Source organism: Aethalodelphis obliquidens, unplaced genomic scaffold, assembly GCF_003676395.1.
Source record: "Aethalodelphis obliquidens isolate GAN/ISIS:26980383/991018 unplaced genomic scaffold, ASM367639v1 scaffold126, whole genome shotgun sequence".
Lineage (NCBI taxonomy): Eukaryota > Metazoa > Chordata > Mammalia > Artiodactyla > Delphinidae > Aethalodelphis > Aethalodelphis obliquidens.
In genome coordinates this window covers 796,040-813,365 of record NW_020838070.1, presented here as the reverse complement: position 1 = coordinate 813,365, position 17,326 = coordinate 796,040, and the positions used below count along the sequence as shown (strand labels likewise).

The window sequence follows — 17,326 nt, the reverse complement described above, 5'->3', positions numbered from 1 at the left end:
AAATTTGTTTTTCTTTGGGAAAGGAAATAGCACCTAACTCAGTAGTATTATGTGCCAAATCTAGAATCTAAACGTTCTGCATGTCCTACTTAATGAAATACATATTACTATGCTCATTTTATAACTGAAGTTTTGGAAAGGTCATACAACTACTGAGTCTCTGCCATTCGAATATAAGCCTAACTTTGAAATCACTGTTTCTGTTGGGTTTGCCAAAAGGTTCGTTCATTTCTTTCCGTAAGATGGCTCGAGTAGTGCTTAGTTGTCTTTAACCTCATTTGAAACAGTTTTGTTAGATTGTATTGTGACAGCTGTCATATCAGCGTGCGTTTAAAAAAAAACTTATCAAAATTGGTGAATGTTTGTGTAGCCATTTTAATATTGAAGATGGGAAAAAAGCAACATTTTTGGCATATTATGCTTTATTATTTCAAGAAAAGTAGAAATGCAACTGAAACACAAAAAAAGATCTGTGCAGTGTATGGAGAAGGTGCTGTGACTGATCAAATGTGTCAGAAGTGGTTTGTGAAGTTTCGTGCTGGAGATTTCTCGCTGGACGATGCTCCATGGTTGGGTAGACCAGTTGAAGTTGATATCGATCAAATCGAGACATTAATTGAGAACAATCAACATTATACCATGCTGGAGATAGCCAACATACTCAAAATATCCACATCAAGCATTGAAAATCATTTGCAGCAGCTTGGTTATGTTAATAGCTTTGATGTTTGGGTTCCACATAAGTTAAGCAAAAAAAAAGTTATTGACCATATTTCCACATACGATTCTCCGCTGAAACGTAACGAAAATGTACCGTTTTTAAAACAAACTGTGACGGGCGATGAAAAGTGGATACTGTACAATAATGTGGAATGGAAGAGATCGTGGGGCAAGGGAAATGAACCACCACGAACCACACCAAAGGCCGGTCTTCATCCAGAGAAGGTGATGTTGTGTATATGGTGGGATTGGAAGGGAGTCCTCTATTATGAGCTCTTTCTGCAAAACCACACAATTAATTCCAGCAACTACTGCTCCCAGTTAAACCAACTGAAAGCAGCACTCAACGAAAAGTGTCCAGCATTGGTCAACAGAAAACTCATAATCTTCCATCAGGTTAACACAAGACCACGTGTTTCTTTCATGACCAGGCAAAAACTGTTACGGCTTGGCTGGGAAGTTCTGATTCATCTGCCTTATTCACCAGACATTGCACCTTCGGATTTCCATTTATTTTGGTCTTTACAAAATTCTTTTAATGGAAAAAATTTGATTTCCCTGGAAAACTGTAAAAGACACCTGGAACAGTTCTTTGCTCAAAAAGATAAAACGTTTTGGGAAGGGCTTCCCTGGTGGTGCAGTGGTTGGGAATCCGCCTGCCTGTGCGGGGGACATGGGTTCGGGCCCTGGTCTGGGGAGATCCCACGTGCTGCGGAGCGGCTTGGGCCCGTGCGCCGCAGCTACTGAGCCTGCGCTCTGGAGCCCATGAGCCACAGCTACTGAGCCGCGTGCCACAACTGCTGAAGCCCGCAAGCCTAGAGCCCGTGCACCGCAACAAGGAGTGGCCCCCCGCTCACCACAGCTAGAGAGAGCCTGTGTGCAGCAGTGGAGACCCAATGCAGCCAAAGATAAATAAAAAATTAATTAATTAAAAAAAAAGTTTTGGGAAGATGGAATTATGAAGTTGCCTGGGAAATGGCAGAAGGTAGTGGAACAAAAGGGTGAATACGTTGTTCAGTATAGTTCTTGGTGAAAATGAAAAATTTGTCGTTTATTTTTACTTTAAAAGCCAAGGAACTTTTTGGCCAACCCAATACATTTATATCTTTTCCCTTCTCAGAAAAAGCTGATAGCTGAAAATAAGAGTAGGTTTGAGGGGGACAGCAGACATGTAGTTCCCCCAAATCAAAAGAGTATGGATTGTCAGAAAGGCTTAGTTATACTTGTTGCTGGTCTAGGTGAAGGAACCTGTAGCTATAATGGCCTCTGTTCCCTGCTAATTAAATGAGCTATGCAGTCTTTATACATTGCCAAAGGTAAGCATAATTTTAATAATTCATGTATCAAATTTAGTAAGATACAGATTCTATACAACCTCTGACTATCTTAATGGAATTTAGTTAATATAAACAAAAGAGATGAACCCAGTTAGTAAACAAAATTCGTCAGAATTGTCAGTCTGTAGTAAGAAGTCTAGGTTTTAGGGCTAGACTAGAAAGGAAAAGGGATTGGGGGAATGGAGACGGGGAAATGGTGAATTCACATGCCATATAGACTACTTGTTTCTCAGTATAGGGATCGTCACATTTAAAGACAGACATTAACGGGCTTCCCTCGTGACGCAGTGGTTGAGAGTCCGCCTGCCAATGCAGTGGACACAGGTTCGTGCCCTGGTCCGGGAAGATCCCACATGCCGCGGAGCGACTGGGCCCGTGAGCCATGGCCGCTGAGCCTGCGCGTCCGGAGCCTGTGCTCCGCAACGGGAGAGGCCACAACAGTGAGAGGCCCACATACTGCAAAAAAAAAAAAGACAGACATTAACTATATGTTAAGATGTTATTTAATCAGAAGACATTAAATATATGTTAAGTTCACAGCAAAATAACCAGAAAGGAAGTAGCAAATTTTACTAATGAAGATTTAGAACAGATAAGTATAAAAGGCTATTTTATCGTTCTAGTACTTTTTTCCTAAGGAAAAGGTGAACTAGTTATAGAAGCAGTTTGCACATTATCAAGGTAGATTACTTTAAAAGAGGCAATCGCTGGTGAAGAATTACATGGAATTAGTTGCACTTTTATTAAATCCTATGTTCAAGAGACCATAATAAAGAATATACATGACATTATAAGATACCGCCCTTACTCTCATAGAGTTTGCCATTTATTTTAGGAGATAAGTGGAAGAAAGCTGAAGAATAAATTCTGTAAGGATGAATGACTAGGGAAGACTTCGCAATGAAGTCTTGAGGAGGGAGGAATAGGTATTACGGAAGAAAGGAGATAACTGATGTGTACAAAGTGATTACAGTTGGCAAAGAGTAGGCCTAGCTGGCTGGAGCAGAGAATGCCCATAGGGCAGTGCATTTCATACATTTTAAAAGCAGAAGAACCTCTCAAATTACATGTTTTTTAAATGTCGGACCTTAATGTATAAAAGAGAGGGTGGAAAAAATCCACTATTGTTTGTTTGAAGCAGGGTTCTAGGTCTCCAGGAGCAGTCTGAAAACCATAACTAGAAGGCAGTAATGGGAAATTGGTTCAAATAGGCACAAATCTAATATTACTGACTATTTATGTCCTAGGCACTTAACAGATATCTCATTTAATTCTTAAAGCAAGTCTATGAGATAATTATTGTTAATCCCATTTTGCAGAGGAAGAAACTGAGGCTTAGAGAAGTTGAGCAAATTGCTCAAGAATAAGCTACCAGTAAATGACAGTATCAAAATACAAACCTTGGTCTTTCTGACTCCAAAACCCATGCTCCTAACTACCACACTGAATGTGGAAGGCTTTAATGCTGCTCCAATTTGGAACTTTATTTTGTAAGCCAAAGGCAGTTTTTGATTAGAAGAGAGGTATAGAGTTTTATAGCAAGAAGAAATATTAAAGCTAATTTAATCTGAAATTCATTTTACAGATGAAGAAATTTAGGTTTAGGGTTCCAAAGTGCTGAAACCCAGTCCCCAATTCTCTGATTTGTGATCTATTGTTCTTTCCATTATAGCAATGAGGACGTTGGTGGTAGAAGTTAAATACTGGTCTAGCCAAAGTATGTCTGAAGATGAAGATGTAAAACCATTTAGAAAGCTGTCTAGGTATGAGTTGATAAGGGCATAGAATAGAGTGATAGCAATGGAACTGGAAAGGAAAGTATAATTATGAAGGATGATAAAACAAATCAACTACGAAGCATAAAGTACAGTCAATTCATGCATGTGTCTTACTAGCAAGCCTTTGTTCACTGGGTTTAGTATTAATCCTTTATAATAGCTAGCATTTATTAAGTGTTTACAGAGTGCTTGCACATGTATAGTCTAATTTAAATCCTCTCTGCGGTAGGTATTCCTGCTTTACAGGTGAGGAAATGGACATTCTAAGGAATACTTTGCCCAGGATCTTACAGCATAAGTGGTAGAATCATGTTGCCAAAACCTATGCTTTTAATCAGTATGCTATCTATAATGTACTTCAGTGCTGTGTGGTGGGTTACTTCTGTCTCCTGGAGAAATGTGATGGTGGTGAGAAATAAAGTACTGCAGAATTAAAATATACAATAGTTATTCTGGCTGAAAAAATTGGAGATAGCTTTGAATGTGATATTTTTTCTTAGGGCACTTGAAGTGGTCATATATGTTTATGATAAATATAAATTTGTATAAATTCTCTAGAAACTTGAGACTAGGTTGAGTGGTAAGAACCTTGGCCACATTTTTAAGGATGGTTGGTAACTGATCTCCAGGGGAAAAGAAAATACTGTAATTTCTGTCTCATACTATAATTTCCTCGTTTATTTTTTCTTATACTTTATATTTCTCTCCTGTGGCATTTTATATATTCTACCTTGTATAATTTGTGTTTATGTGTCTCTTAACTCTCATTAGACTATAAACTCCTAAATGATAATAATTGCTAGGCATTTATGTGTTCTCTGTTGCTTTTCATGTTTTTTATTCTGCACACAGTTATTGAATCCTTAGAATGTGCAGATCTGTAGTAAGTCTTAAAGAGTTGAAGAATGAATAAGATAGAGCCTCTGCCCTCCAGAGGCTCATGTCTAATATAGACACGAATGTAACAAATAAATGTAATGCAATGCAGTATAATATCATAATTGTGAAGTTAAAGGTACAGTGGGGGCTTAATAGAGAATTGAACAACCTAACTTAGAATTTCAACTTATTTCTTGAATGATTTAACAAGTAAAAAAATCTCATATTGTGCGAATAAGGAAGCAAACAGCTATATCAATATTTGCCCAACTGTACTTGTTAGTTGATACATGGAATCTCCACATTCTTCCATAAGAAACACTGGTATTTAAAAGTAGGACCAAATGTAAACATGATAAGAACACAAAATTAAAAGTATGTTTTGTGAGAAATATATTTTAATAAAGAAAAAAGCTAAAAATTGTTTATTAAAAATGGCTACCAAAGTTTGAAGTAATGGGATTGTACATTTAGAAAAGGGAACAAAATAATATTATCTTTCATTTATAAATGTGGTTTATTAGTTTTAAATTCAGTCTTTTCTATCTCTCTGAGTCTTTCCAAACCTGTGAAGTAGATAGCTACCAATTGAGAGTTACAGAGAAAATCTAGTGGGAGCTCAGAAGGAAGGAACAAAGGACAGTCTCAGGAGTAGGAATTGCAAACTGTGGTGCCTGTTGGGGCCAGGTGGTAACATACGCAATTGAAGCCCACTGAGTGTGAGACAGTAGGAAGTAGTGTGAGTTGTGCCATGTCTAGAGAGGAATAACTGCCACTCAGCTAGCTCATGCTCATTGTTACCATGTAAGAATATAGTCTCAGGTATTGCCAGACGTGAATTTTTTAAAAAAGAAACCAGAAATCCAGATATTTTGGTGACATTTACTAATTGATAAACATTGGCTCAAAGTTTAAAATAATCTGAGATAAACAAAACATGTTCAAGGCCCATATTTGATCCACAGGTTACCACTTTATGACCTCATTTGAAATTTGACCTGGGTTTAAATTCAAGCTCTGCAACTAGCAAGTGGTGTGACCTTGTTATAACCTCAATATACCCAAATTTTTAAAAGATTTGGGAGTTGTTTGGGGAAATTAAACATGATGGTATATAAGTTTTATACCTGTATCCTATCTCATTTTCCTCTCTAATACATGGAGCGGAGATAATGCCACTTAATAGATTGAGAAACATAAGTGTTTATCCATGGTCAAACTGCTGAGGATAGTAGCTATGTTTGTAAGTCTTCTGACCTCTACACCAGTACTTTTTCCATTAGACTTATGATTCTCAAGCTTTAGTGTGTAGCAGAATCACCTTGGGTGCTTGTTAAAAATGTAGATTCCTAGGACTTCCCTGGTGGCGCAGTGGTTAAGAATCCGCCTGCCAGTGCAGGGGACATGGGTTCGATCCCTGGTCCCGGAAGATCCCACATGCCGTGGAGCAGCAGAGCCCGTGCACCGTAACTACTGAACCTGCACTCTAGAGCCCACAAGCCACAACTACTGAGCCTGCGTGCCCTAGAGTCTGCATTCCACAGCTACTGAGCCCATGTGCTGCAACTACTGAAGCCTGTGCGCCTAGAGCCCATGCTCTGCAACAAGAGAAGCCATCGCAAATGAGAAGCCCACGCACTGCAATGAGGAATAGCACCCGCTTGCTGCAACTAGAGAAAGCCCGCGTGCAGCAACGAAGACCCAACGCAGCACCCCCTGCCCAAAAAAATATATATATATATATATTTTTTTTGGTAAATGTGGATTCCCAACCAGCACAACTCAGCAGGTCTGGGGTGGGGTTCAGGAAGTAACATTTTAAACAAGCTCCCTAAATAATTTGCTTTGGACCATATGAATAAAATAAGCTTCTAAGAATGTTACCTTGACTGTAGTAAGTAGGGTAGACAGTTGGTTCTTTTGCTCATACAAAATATATTAATTTTTAGTCTGAATTAGTATAATGCTATTTATTTTTCTTATAGTCTTATCTTAGCCTGATTTGCACTGTTTCCTACATTATTACTTATGGACTTCTTGCCCTAGGTTAATTTGCATGATCAAAATGAAATTGGTTTGTGTGGAAACTGGTTTCTTACTTTGGCAAGAAAGTGGAGTGTCCAAGAAACTTAAAATTAGAAATACAGAGTATAGAGTGACAGTGATTTCATTGTAATTAGAGTAGTCCAATCAGGTGGAAATAGTTGAAAATATAAACTTTCACTAGTTAAACCAATATTTGATAAGTAGGAACTAAGAGGAGACAAAAATGACCTCAAAGTTGTATGGAATCATAGACTTCAGAACTGGAAAAGAAAATTTCTGTGGATGACCTAGGATCTCTGGGCTTTTTAGCAGAGACTTCAGAGGAAATAAGGAGGATTTTTGAGTAATTTCAATCTACTTGACTTTCTGAATTTACTCCTACATTCCACGTGGACTTCATCTGTTACAAATTTGACATACTGTGGATTAATAACTTGCTGTTCAGTACACTTACATAGGTGCTATTGTCTTCCTCCAGGTGACAGTAATAGTAAAATAGTAAGCATTTTAATTTATTCTGTTTTGCTTAGGCTTAATTAATTTCCTTAGACGATTTGTACTATATGTTTAATTTGGAGAAGGTCTTGCTAAAGTATGCTTCATTCTTTTGGCTTGGATTTAACATTTGTATAACCTTGCTTTTCAAACTCAGTAGTCACTCTTTTGTTAATGGAATGATAACATGGGAAGGATTTGAGGGTAATACTTTGGTAATAATTTTCTCCATCTGTAAATAGGGTTGTTTCATTATCACCAAATTGTAGGTAGAACATTAAAATTTATCACAGCTTCTTAGAGTGTCTCTAATTTTAAGGTACTTATTGCCAGTTTTGGAAATGAAAGAACAAACTGATTTTTAAATTTTCTGAGGCCTTAAGAAGATGACAGTGTTAAGAGTTCAGCAGCATCCTATATAGTGATTTATAGTGAAACGTTAGGGTTTACAAAGCATCTTCTGTTTGTTGTTTCTTTTGATCTACATGCCAGTCCTGAAAGTGAGGATAATATCTCCATTTTGCAGGAGAGGCTGCTGAGACTCATGTGCTGATTGTCAAAAGTCACACAAGTGTTTAGAAATTCTCTTGTTGGAGAACTGAGTTTTTGTAGCCAGCGATTTTAGGGACTACCTAGACAAATATAGAAAGAAAATAATTAAAGATGAGTTGAGGAGGGGGTTGATGTGTAGAGTAAAGGAAGAACAATCTAAATGAAGCTGGAAGGTCTTTTGGGGTTATAGAGTGATCCTGGAATATTAAGAAATTCTCAGTGTAGTTAATGGAAGTACTTAACCAATAGTAAGAGGATACAACTCTAAGAAGGCATTGGATTGTTGGATTATTACAATACCATAGGACTGGCTACTATCTACATAACTCCCCCAAATATTTTCTACTCTTCAAACTTAAGAATTGAAGTGAACCTTAGAGACCATTAAGTCTGTCTGACTCCTTAAACATTTGGTGCCTGCTTCTTCTTGTCTGCTAATGAGTGATGATAGATAAAAGAAATTGAACAAGGTTGTAATGAATAGTAATGCAAAACTCAACTATTTCTTTATATTAGCGTATATATTTTTTGAGATATGGAGACATGTATAATATAGCATATATCTTCTGTTTAATAAAATAACTCCTTGATTACAAGACAGTTAAATCATCAGTATCTTGTGGCATCAAGCAGAAAGCACTGTGATGACTAAATATTTATTTATACCTGAACAAGGTGAGACCCACTATGAACATGTTCATTCTCTTGAGTCAACAAATGCTTTTTAATTTGTTATATCAAATTATGTCCCAGATACTGTATCAGTTATTCAGGATATAAACATAAGTAAAACTCAGGGCACAAAAGTGTTCCCCATTTTTTAAAAACTAAGGACCTAAAATTGTTTTGCCTTCTCCCCCTATGCCTCATATTTTAAATTATTTTACCCTGAAATTTATTTACTAAATTGATTTTCTCCTTTAAAAAATAAATTTATTTTTATCTTACCAAATGGTTAGCATGAAGCAGGCAGTGTTCAGTGAGTTGATGTGATTTAAGCTAAATTTGGAGTGAAAGTATGATTTCCTTTAGGTGACTTTTTTTTTTTTTTTAATTTATGGTACCTCAGGCATTCCCTTTATTACCTCTCCTGAGGGCTTGAGTATCTCATGTCACCCCTGAATGAGATATCTTTTCCAGGCTTAACATTCTGATTCTAACACTTTATTTTAATTTATAATTTATTTTGCCCCTTTTCTGTCCCTGTTTATTAATATATTAGATTATATGATTAAAATTGAACTATTTTATCCTAGAAGGCAGCTCTGATACTTTGGGAAGATGGAAGGATCTTTTGGTCACAGTTAAACTTCTGTGCTTTTAGAAAAACACCTGTGTTTGAAAATCAAAATAACCTGGGTTGTATAGATCATTAAACAGGCTGTGACAAGAATATAGTTATTTTTTGTAGTGCTAGAAAATTTGGATTCTCTTTTGAGTAGGAAGCCTTTAAAAAAAAAACAACCTTAGAAACTCTATAGGGAATAATTAATATGCTTGATGTTTCCTAAGGAAAAAATATCTAAATGATGCTGAAAGTAATCATTGTTCTTATGCTACTGAAGACTATTATTTTCAGGAGAAATATGCAAAAGTGAAGCTTTGATTTGGAAATAAATGTACCACTTTTTACCCAGGAAGTATTTCTGAAAGTAGTATCTAATCACTGTTTTAGTAAATGAAATTATATTTAAACACACTAACATAGCTTACTATAGAGTCTTATTTTGAATAGTTTTGCAAATCAGAGAATAGTCACCCTCCTAATTTTGTATTATTCTTGATTTTCACATATGTATTTGAGTTGCTTAAAGTATGAAATGGATTTAAAGATGTCAGGTGAGGTTCTTGGCTTTTATTAGTTTAGTGGCCTTTTGGAAGTAGATTTTGTGACTTTCTGATGGCTTTTTTAAAAAAATTTTTATTGAAGTATAGTTGCTTTACAATGTTGTGTTATTTTTGATGGCATTTATATTTACCTCTGCTTTATTGGGGTCAGTCTTTAAAAACAGTTTTAGACATCTTTAAAAGACAACATTAGACATTTAAAAACTTTTTGAACCATATGTGCATTGGCTCCACAAGTGTTCATCCCGCCGCCCCCCCCATGCCAGAAGTTTATATTGGTAAGATTATTTTGCCTAATTATAGGTAATTCATGGGGTGTGGGACTTTGTTTCAATCACTGCCATATGCCCAAAGCCTTCCAAGAGTACTTGGTATATAGTAGCAACTCAGTAAGTGTTGTTGAGTGAATCTCAGTAAAGGAAAAGGCAGCTGAGGTAAATTGGGTGTTCTTACCTCTGTTGATATCCAACTAGTGTTTTAATCACTTCAGAAGCTTCTTCATTTCTAATTTATTTCTGTGGAGAAGTCACGTGTCTTCTGTTTCTGAAGTGTGCTGATTACCAGATTATGGTTGTCCTTTAATATTTTCTTCCCAGTTCTATTCCTGGAGTTAGTTTGTTTAAATAGTGTTTGTGGGCCTTCCCTGGTGGTCCAGTGGTTAAGACTTCACCTTCCACTGCACAGGGTGCGAGTTCGATCCCTGGTGGGGGAGCTAAGATCCCACATGCCTCACGGCCAAAAAACATAAAACAGAAGCAATATTGTAACAAATTCAATAAAGACTTTAAAAATGGTCCACATCAAAAAAAAAAATCTTAAAAAAAATTTTAAAATAGGGCTTCCCTGGTGGCAGTGGTTGAGAGTCTGCCTGCCAATGCAGGGGACATGGGTTTGAGCCCTGGTCTGGGAAGATCCCACATGCCACGGAGCAGCAGGGCCCATGAGCCACAACTACTGAGCCTGCGCATCTGGAGCCTGTGCCCCGCAACAGGAGAGGCCGTGACGGTGAAAGGCCCGCGCACCGCGATGAAGAGTGGCCCCTCCTTGCCGCAACTAGAGAAAGCCCTCGCACAGAAACGAAGACCCAACACAGCCAAAAATAAATAAATAAATTAAAAAAATAAATAAAAAAATAGTGTTTGTAGGAAAAAAAAATTATTTCTTCACAGTCCAGTTCTTTGGGCCAGTTTTGTAGATTGGTATATCCTTAAGTGTTTCAAAATCAAAACTGATTAATGTGAGGGATTATTCTCAGAAACAGTGTGGCTATAAGCAATCAGTGGATTTTGGTATTTAGCTTTATTCTCTCTTCAGTTATGATAAGTCATAATACCATCACATTTTAGCAAGAGATGAATATGTGAACATTTTAGCATGTTTGTCATTGTAGAAGTAAGCCTACCTTCTAAAATATAGAATGTACAATACTGTTTGGTTAATGAAACATCATTTAAAGTTTTTCCCATCTCTTTAAAAAATTTTTTTCAATTAATTAATTAATTGATTTTTGGGGGCTGTGTTGGGTCTTCATTGCTGTGCGCAGGCTTTCCCTAGTTGTTGAGAGCGGGGGCTACTCTTCGTTGCAGTGCATGGGCTTCTCATTGCGGTGGCTTCTCTTGTTGCAGAGCACAGGCTCTAGGCACGTGGGCTTCAGTAGTTTAGTTGTGGCTCGCAGGCTCTGGAGCCCGCAGGCTCAGTAGCTGTGGTGCACGGGCTTGGTTGCTCTGCGGCATGTGGGATCTTCCCGGACCAGGGCTTGAACCCGTCTCCCCTGCATTGGCAGGCGTATTAACCACTATGCCACCAGGGAAGCCCTTAAAAAAGTTTTTTAATTGAGGTACGAATGACATACAATATTATTTTAGTTTCAGGTGTACAACGTAATGATTCGATATTTGTATATAGATTTACAGTTTTGATTTAGAAAATATGAATATCAATTTTTTTCCCCGATCACATGAATACATTGGTATTGAAACATTCTAGATGTGGTATGTTTTCTTTCCTTTTTCCTCCCTTGTCCAGTTGGCTAGATCACAGTCATGGTATCTATATATAGATCTTTGGCTGAAGAGGACAGTTTCTTTTAAGGAAAGTAAGTGTTATGGTTGAAGTTGCCTCCTTTGAAATGAAATAAACAACAAAATGTTCTTATTTTAATGGATTTTAAGAAATATTTGTCCCTGTTAAGAGAAACCAAGAAATAGGGAACCTGGATTTCATTCAATGTGTTTTAAAAAGAAGTTGAGTTTTCTAGAGAATATTATAATAGCAAATATTCTGTTGCTACCTACCCTTTGAAAAGTCATAACTATAGGTTGTTATTCAGATGTTCCACAGTGATGTGCTCTATGATAGGATTTATCATTGATCACAAATGAATAAATTAAGGGGATTTTTTTTCTTTTTTTAAATGCTGCAACCTCTTCCTGTATGCATTGTTCAGTGTCTTTTCCCGGTGAGATTTTTCCTTGGTCAGGAGCCTCTAATGAAAGAAATTACTATTTGGCCCAGGCAGTAATGTTGCCTTCAGATTGTTTTTAAAGCCAGCCTGTTTGTTTTCTGTGAGTTACCTCTGAGTGGACTAATTGTAAATGTGACAGCCCTTTTGATGCCACTTTCTCTGGAGTTACTGGTGTTCTTCAAAGCTTGGCTTTGTTGTGTGCAGAAAGATGTTGGCGGACTTGGGAAAACTTCATTTAAAGGAAACAAAAGTTCTAAGGAAAGCTCCTTCAAGAGTTTTATTCGTTCATAACAGAACTCAAATGCACATAAGTTTTCCAAGCACTGAAGATCTAAGGTTATTTTCCAGACCTTTTACTTGTTATATATTTTCAATAAGGTCTTGATGAACCCCTCCACCCCCCATATCCTCTTAGAGTTCTTTTAGTGTAGCAAATGACTTGATGATCACTGTCCAGTTGATCTGTCTTTGCTGTTATTTCTTTAAGGAAAAAGTCCCACTTTGGGCCCTGAGTATTGATTTACCGGAATGAGTAGTTAAATGAGAGATCGGAAGCTAGAGCTAGTTTTTTCACTTTCTCTCACCTTCTCCCCTCCCCCTGCATTATTTTAGAGGAGGTTGCTCATGTTCTCAAGTAGCAGTACAAAAATCTCACACCCTGACCCAACCAGTAGGAAAACAACCGCTGTAGCACAAAGTGTCCTTCCCCTGTCCCCAGCTGAAATTGGGGGAGGGACAAAGCCCAATTGTTACTTTACCCCATCCTGTCTGCCTGCTAGAAGGCCTGTTTCCTACCCTAATGGTTTCTGCCTAACAAATGGTGTTTCTTTTTTACAGCATTATGATCCTGGACTTGTTGTGGTGATGGTAAACTTAGCAGTGGTAATTTTTTATTTTCAGACTGAATTACTCCTTTTGTCATCAGTGCACCAATATGTTAGGCTTAATTTCTCTGTTGTAGCCTTCATCCTTCTGCTTGGTCTTTTTCATTTTCCTTTCCTTTCCTTATGCAACTTGTCTGATCCTTGTTCATTAAAGGGTAATGTTAAGAAGGGATATATCTGTTTGTGTTAGAACTGCCAAAAAAAAAAATCAGTTAAAACATTAAATTCTAATACTGTAAAAACTTGATTTCCCCACAATATAATGGGCACTAGCACTTGCTACTGCAATCTATAAATAAATTAAAACAAACTTTGACTGCCTTAGAAGGCAAAAGTACTAATGCAGAGTTTATAACAGGGGTTTACAGAGGTAATGAATTTATACCAAAATTTTCTTGATTCTTACAAAGCAAATTCTGATAAATCGAAAGATATCAAATCAAAAAAAAAGGAAAATTACTTTGACATTTGTTTTCAATTCTTTCATTGGACCATTTCTTTTTACCAGTAAATCCCTGATTGAGACGTTATGAAAGTGATATTGCACCTAGGAAGTCATTTTTATAACCTGTCTTTAATTTGGTCCTTTTGCTAAAGATTGCAGTCACTGCTTATTTATTATACCATTGGGCATCAGGTAATAATGCATTTTTATTTTGTTTAACTGACAGTATTTGATAGTATCTAAAAGAAGGCTGTATTTTAGAACTTTGTTCTCTTTTCTGGCATGAGATGTTCTTTATTAAACATTTTTTTCACTGTTCCTAATTACCTTCTTATTGTTTACAAGCAATAATGGGATATTGGTGATAAGTAATTGAACTTCTGAATTTGTTTTTCATTACTTTTTGAAACACAAATTAATCCCACAAATACAGAGCAACTGGATACAAGTGGTTGCTGGTCACTTTGGAAACAGTTTCTTTTTTTTTCCTCCTGGACTAATCCTAGTCATGATCATGGCTTTTATTGCTTTTTTTTTTTTTCCAAATTTGCTTTTGGTAATATCTCAGATTTAGACTGACAAAACTCAACTTTTAGCCCAAAGGTATAATATATATGTGTGTATAACAAAAAAACAAAAATAAAAAAACAGTTGTTTACACCAGCCTGAGTGAAGTGATGAGGGAAGTAAACATTGTGTTTTTTCACTAAAGGTATACAACGGATAAGGTAAGTCCTCTTTTCAGTGGGCTTACATCACAATAAACAGCGCAAGTTGTGATGTAAAACAGCTGTGGTAGTAAAGTGCTTGTCTGCCCCATTTTGCTTTGTTTGGCTGGTTATGAGTGGATTAAATATACATTTTTTAAAATCTCCAGCATAGATAAATTAGTGTAAAGTCAATTTTCTTCGCAACTAGTCCTTTTCACAGCTTACTGATTGCCACAGCCAGTGTTAAATCCACTCTGGAAAATGGGACCTCAGAGCACCAGTTTAAAAGTGAAACTACTTTTTGTTCCTAAGGGCAACTAACTGTTGCTTTCTATTTAATTTTTTTCACCACCTCATTTAATTGTAAAGCATCTTTTGAAAACAAAAAATATATTAAACACGCTGAGTTGCTGTTATTGAATTTTCCTGTATCATGTTTGAAACTGTGCTCTTCCGATTTAAACATGTCAGTTGAGATATTTATTACCAGTTTTAAAAGTGTGTGTGGGAAGATGTCAGTGGACAGTAAGAGTGAAGTGATTTTTGGTGGAAAGTTATTTGGAGGTCTTTTTAAAAAGGAATTTCTAATGTTTTTGATTTTAAACTTCCTGGTGCCATTGCTTAGAAGTGCTTTTGCATTACTTATTTAATTTTGCCATAGTAATCTGGAATCATCCCCAACTGGAAGGTCAACCAAGGTGGTTAGTTGGGCTTGAACTGGGAGAGGTAGGTTTGGTTGTAAGCTGTGAGAATGGCTTGTGTTTGGTTCACTGTAGCTTTCTGGTCTCTGCACTCCAAGGCAAGATCTCTAACCACCCAAACCCAATGTGTAAAGCGAACTGTTGACTTAGCTTTGCATCTAACCTTAATTATATGTTCCTGTTACAGGGAGAACAGATCCCATTCCAATCGTTGTCAAGTATGATGTCATGGGCATGGGTCGCATGGAAATGGAGGTAAGTTGATCTCATTGGTTCACTTGTTTTGGGGATATTTAAAATTGATACTAATTCCAAATTCAGATGTAGTTTTAATGTTTTTGAGGGGAAATTTTAAAATGTATTTTACATTCTCATTTAGTGCTGCCTTTGAGGCAGGTAGGTGGCAAATAATGCCCCTGTTATAAAGAAGTTGAGTGGTTTCCCGAGGGTTATGCCACAAGGCAAGGTCAGATTTAAACCCAGACCCCGGTGCTCATTTCCATAGGCAGTGTTGCTTAACTCTTAAAATAATTGCTGTGGTAGAAGCTTTGCCCCTGTAGAGCTATGTACAGCTGTCATCTGTGATATCTTCTTTTCATTGCCTGAAATATTTTTCTCCATTTACTCCTAATTCTTTGGCATTGAACATTGAAGTAAAGTCTGTTATCATCAACACATGTGCCTGTTGGGAACCACCAGCATGAAAAGATTAATGAACTATTTTGCATGCTGTTTCCTCTGTGGGGTGACAATAAAGCAAGAAGCTAGAAGTTTCTCATTTTCACACAGTACTGTAGTTGTGTAAATGACTTTTTTATGGCTAATTGGGGGTACTTTAGGAAATAAGACTAATTATATCTGTTTTTGTTAAGCTTGATTATGCCGAAGATGCTACCGAACGGCGCCGTGTCCTAGAAGTAGAAAAAGAAGACACGGAAGAACTGAGACAGAAGTACAAGGTACTTAAATGAAGCCATTCTTACATGTGGGATGTTCACACTGAGATATTCATTTTGGTGAAAAGAATCTGTTGACAGCAACATTGGTTTGACCTTTGCTGGTGATTAGTCTTAGACCTCGGGTTTCTGTTACTTTCTTATTTATTGCTTCTGTAAAAACTATAGAGATAATAATAACCACTTTGTATTATTATCTGTTGGGGAGAGTGCATTAGTGTTTGAAAATGCAGTGCCAGGTATACATTAGGTAGTAATAGCAGTAAAAATTGGTGAGTCCTTTGAGAGCTTGATACCTGTTGATAAGCCTTTTCTTTTTTAATGGATGAGGTGTTTGACGAATGACAAACAATTGAGAACTTCAGTATCTTCCTTTTTAAGCAGGTAGTTATAGAAAACTGCAGCTTAAGACATGTTATAAGTTAGCTTTCAAAAAGACTGACAAGGGTACATGCCTTTCAAGATGTTTTAGTAAGCCCAGTTGCTACCATAAAATAGGTAAATTTGAAGATAAGAAAGAGAATTAGTGAAGATCATCATATAGAAGCTGATTTTGGTCATGATACTTAAGGTGAGAAGAGAGAAAAGGGATTCATTTTAAAAAATCTGTTCTACCGTAAAAAAATATATAAAGCAAAAACTGACAGAACTACGAGGAGCAATGTTATACCTACCACGGTTGTTGGAGATTTTAATATACCTCTCAGTAATTGATAAAAGTAGAGGAAAACAATCAGCAGGGATGTTTGGAAGACTGGAACATCTCATTTAACAAATTTCACCTAATGATTATATAGAACTATACACCCAATCACTTTGAAAGTGACAAATTTCAAATATATATGAAATATTTATTTAAAAAAATTTTTTACCATGTTCTGTGTCATAAAGTATCAACAGATTTCAAAGAACTGAAATCAAGTTATCAAGCCATAAAACAATTTTTTAAAAGATTTTTAAAAATCTCTGTTTCAAAATTAAGAAGCACATTTTTACATGTAACCTGTCAGTAAAAGAAGAAATCACAATGGTAATTGGAAAATATTTTGGACTGAAAGATAAAAATGCTACACATCAAAACTTGTAAGATAAGCTAAAGCAATATGATATATGATAGCAAATACATGTCCTTTTTTTTTAACATCTTTATTGTAGTATAATTGCTTTACAATGCTGTGTTAGTTTCTGCTGTATAACAAAGTGAGTCAGCTATACATATACATACATCCCCTTATCTCCTCCCTCTTTCGTCTCCCTCCCACCCTCCCTATCCCACGCCTCTAGGTGCACACAAAGCTGATTTCCCTGTGCTATGCAGCTGCTTCTCACTAGCTATCTATTTTACATTTGGTAGTGTATATATGTCCATGTCACTCTGTCACTTTGTCCCAGCTTACCCTTCCCCCTCCCCGTGTCCTCAAGTCCATTCTCTACATCTGCGTCTTTATTCCTGTCCTGCCCCTGGGTTCTTCAGAACCTTTTTTTTTTTTTTTTTTTGGATTCCATATATA

At 36.7% G+C, this 17,326-nt stretch overlaps 1 protein-coding gene across 10 annotated transcripts in view; it reads left to right on the top strand.

The window, feature by feature from the left end:
• The window catches only part of GPATCH8 (G-patch domain containing 8), a 98,489-nt gene that overhangs the window by 39,319 nt on the left and 41,844 nt on the right, over positions 1 to 17,326 (top strand). For 7 of the 10 annotated variants that reach the window (XM_027098949.1, XM_027098948.1, XM_027098945.1 and 4 more), the window contains 2 exons: positions 15,047 to 15,114; positions 15,732 to 15,818. In XM_027098949.1, the coding sequence (XP_026954750.1) occupies positions 15,047 to 15,114; positions 15,732 to 15,818 (155 nt within the window). Of the gene's footprint in view, positions 1 to 11,706; positions 11,751 to 12,956; positions 13,002 to 15,046; positions 15,115 to 15,731; positions 15,819 to 17,326 lie in introns of those variants that run through there. The other 3 variants (XM_027098952.1, XM_027098951.1, XM_027098953.1) reach the window with 2 other exon arrangements.